A 2,411-nucleotide genomic window follows, 5' to 3' on the forward strand; every position below is an offset into this window, starting at 1 on the left:
TTGTCTCCCCCCTCTCCCTCTCCCCCTCTACGCCCCGGGAGAAAGGAATTTGCTTCTTTTTTTTAATCTTTTTTAGCTTAATTACTAAATAAATCGTAAACTTTATACTATTAATAATTTTATTCAGTTATTTTAAAATAAATATTTATATTTTAAATTTATTTTTAAAAATATTTTTCAATAACAAATTTCAAAATTTTATAATAAGAAAAATTATGTGATAAATCAATTAAACTTACTAATATAAAAATTAGAAAATCAATAAAAAATACTGAGTTAATAAAAATACATATAAAATATATAAAGAATTCACACAAATTAAACTTTTAATGGACATATTGTTAAGTTTAGGATAATTATTTTTCTTTGTCGTACCTATTTCAAACTTAACGCTCTCCTATCTATTTCTTGACATGGCAATTACAATCAGGTGTCTGGTTTTACTTTTAACCAAAATTTTAGCTATTAATTGATGAGCAGTGAGATTAGCTTGTGTGCTACAATTTACATTATGGTTCTCAAAGTTATAACTGATTTGACATCTTCAGCCTTCAATTACTAATAACAAATAGAAAACTCATTTATTTTCATTGTAAATGATCCAATCTTGGCATACACTAGGGGAAGTTCAGAAACGAGAAAGAACTGGAAAGCATAGAAAAAAGAGGAAAAGAAAATTAAGGTTTGCTGTAACAAATGCATAGCAGAATGAATGTATAAGAAGTTGGCCAATTAAATTACGCAGCTACAAAAGTTGCAGACTCCTTCTCCACAGCTTTCTTCAGGAGGCTATCTTTTTCCAGGACCATCTGAATCGGCAAGAGACCTATTCCATTAGCCATAGCAAGCAGCATCCTCTTAGTCTCCGTCATGAACTCTTGCAGATCCACTGTCCCATTCAAGTCATGATCAAACTGCAAGAACAGAGAATCATAAACCCGAGCAAGCTCCTCCGGCTCCGTCTTCGCATCTATACCAAAGTGAGTCTCGAAAACCCTCAAACTCTGCAGCTCCTTCAGCATTTCTGCGTAGGAAAGAAGACCATCTTGGTCCGTATCAAGGCAGGAAAAATGATGTCGTATTGAGACACTGAATGCTTCTTCGTCTTCGACAAAGTTGATGATGGTGCCACTGTCCAAAACTTCAACACTCATTTTGGTCTTACTGCTTTACTAGCACTAGCAAGGTTATGGCTGTTGAATGATCTTTTTTGGTTTTGATTTTTGATGAACAAGATGTTGGTTTTGTGCTGTGTATTTATAGCTGTAGCTGCTACAGGCATAAACATGTTTGAATCACTATGCATTGTGGAAAATGTGTACCCAGGCGTATACTCAGTTTCCAACACACACAGCTTTTGCTTTTGGGCATGCTGTTTCTCTCTTACTACTACCTACCTACGAACCGACCAAATATGATGCTCCCAAGATCCACTACCCACCACAATAATAAAGGTTTTCTTTTACATGTCTACTATAAAAACTGATTATTCCTTTTCACTAATTACTATGATTAAAATAATCTCAAATTCAGAGATATTTCTGCTGTTGCTAATTGCCATTTAGCTCTGGACACCTATTTATATTTTTGCATTTCAAGTCATCAATTCACGACTACATCTGCTAGGTTTACAGATAATTTTATTGCTTAAGCTACTTTATTAGTTACTACACTCTATATATTTATATTACAAAACTATCTCTTAAAATTACAGTATAAAATATGAATACGCTTTGAATGAGAAACAATTTTTAAGCGTTTTGCAAATTAATATTCAAATTTATTTCATAGCTAAAGTCACTGGCTTGAAGCAGGGCATAAATGATTGGTCATGATCTAATGGCGAGCATCTATATTTAAAGCAATTAAATGGACTTTTAGAGTCAGGGTCTAACTTTCAATGGGCTAATGGTGCCTTGCAAGTTAAAAAGGAAAAAGTCAAAAGACTTCAATAAGAGTTAAAAGCAAGCAGTAACGGTATCAACTGCTACTTGCTTTCAAAAACAACAAGACCCACAGAAATGTGAATTCTTCATCAGGAGACCAATTTATTTTTTCTTTTGGAATTTCAAAATCAGACGAATTTAACAAAAGTTATCGTTTTTGTTGTGTAAATTTCTTTTTCAAAAATATTGTTTTTTTAATTTTTTCTTTCTTAAAAAATAAAGTGTCTGTTTTTCAATTATTCTTTTGTTGTTTTAGAAAAACTAAAAAGTAATCAAAACCGTATTTTTGAGAAAACAAAGTTAAAAAATATTATATTTTTGATATTTTAATACAATAAAAAAAATAACAATGTAAATTTGATAAAAAATAAAATATATGGATATTTTTTTTATTTTTCCTTTATATTTTTTTGTCAAAAGAAAAAAATCCGAATTAAACTGGCCAAATGACCTCAAAAGGTGTGG

The 2,411-nt window shown here is 31.2% G+C and overlaps 1 protein-coding gene across 1 annotated transcript; it reads right to left on the reverse strand.

The window, feature by feature from the left end:
* Positions 1 to 555: 555 nt before the first annotated feature.
* Positions 556 to 1,393, reverse strand: LOC125370674. Its single transcript, XM_048377109.1, has one exon. It carries the CDS (start codon positions 1,152 to 1,154, stop codon positions 738 to 740), a length of 417 nt encoding a protein of 138 aa, XP_048233066.1. The 5' UTR covers positions 1,155 to 1,393; the 3' UTR covers positions 556 to 737.
* Positions 1,394 to 2,411: the final 1,018 nt, after the last annotated feature.

This window comes from Ricinus communis, chromosome 7, assembly GCF_019578655.1.
Source record: "Ricinus communis isolate WT05 ecotype wild-type chromosome 7, ASM1957865v1, whole genome shotgun sequence".
Taxonomy (NCBI): Eukaryota; Viridiplantae; Streptophyta; class Magnoliopsida; order Malpighiales; family Euphorbiaceae; genus Ricinus; species Ricinus communis.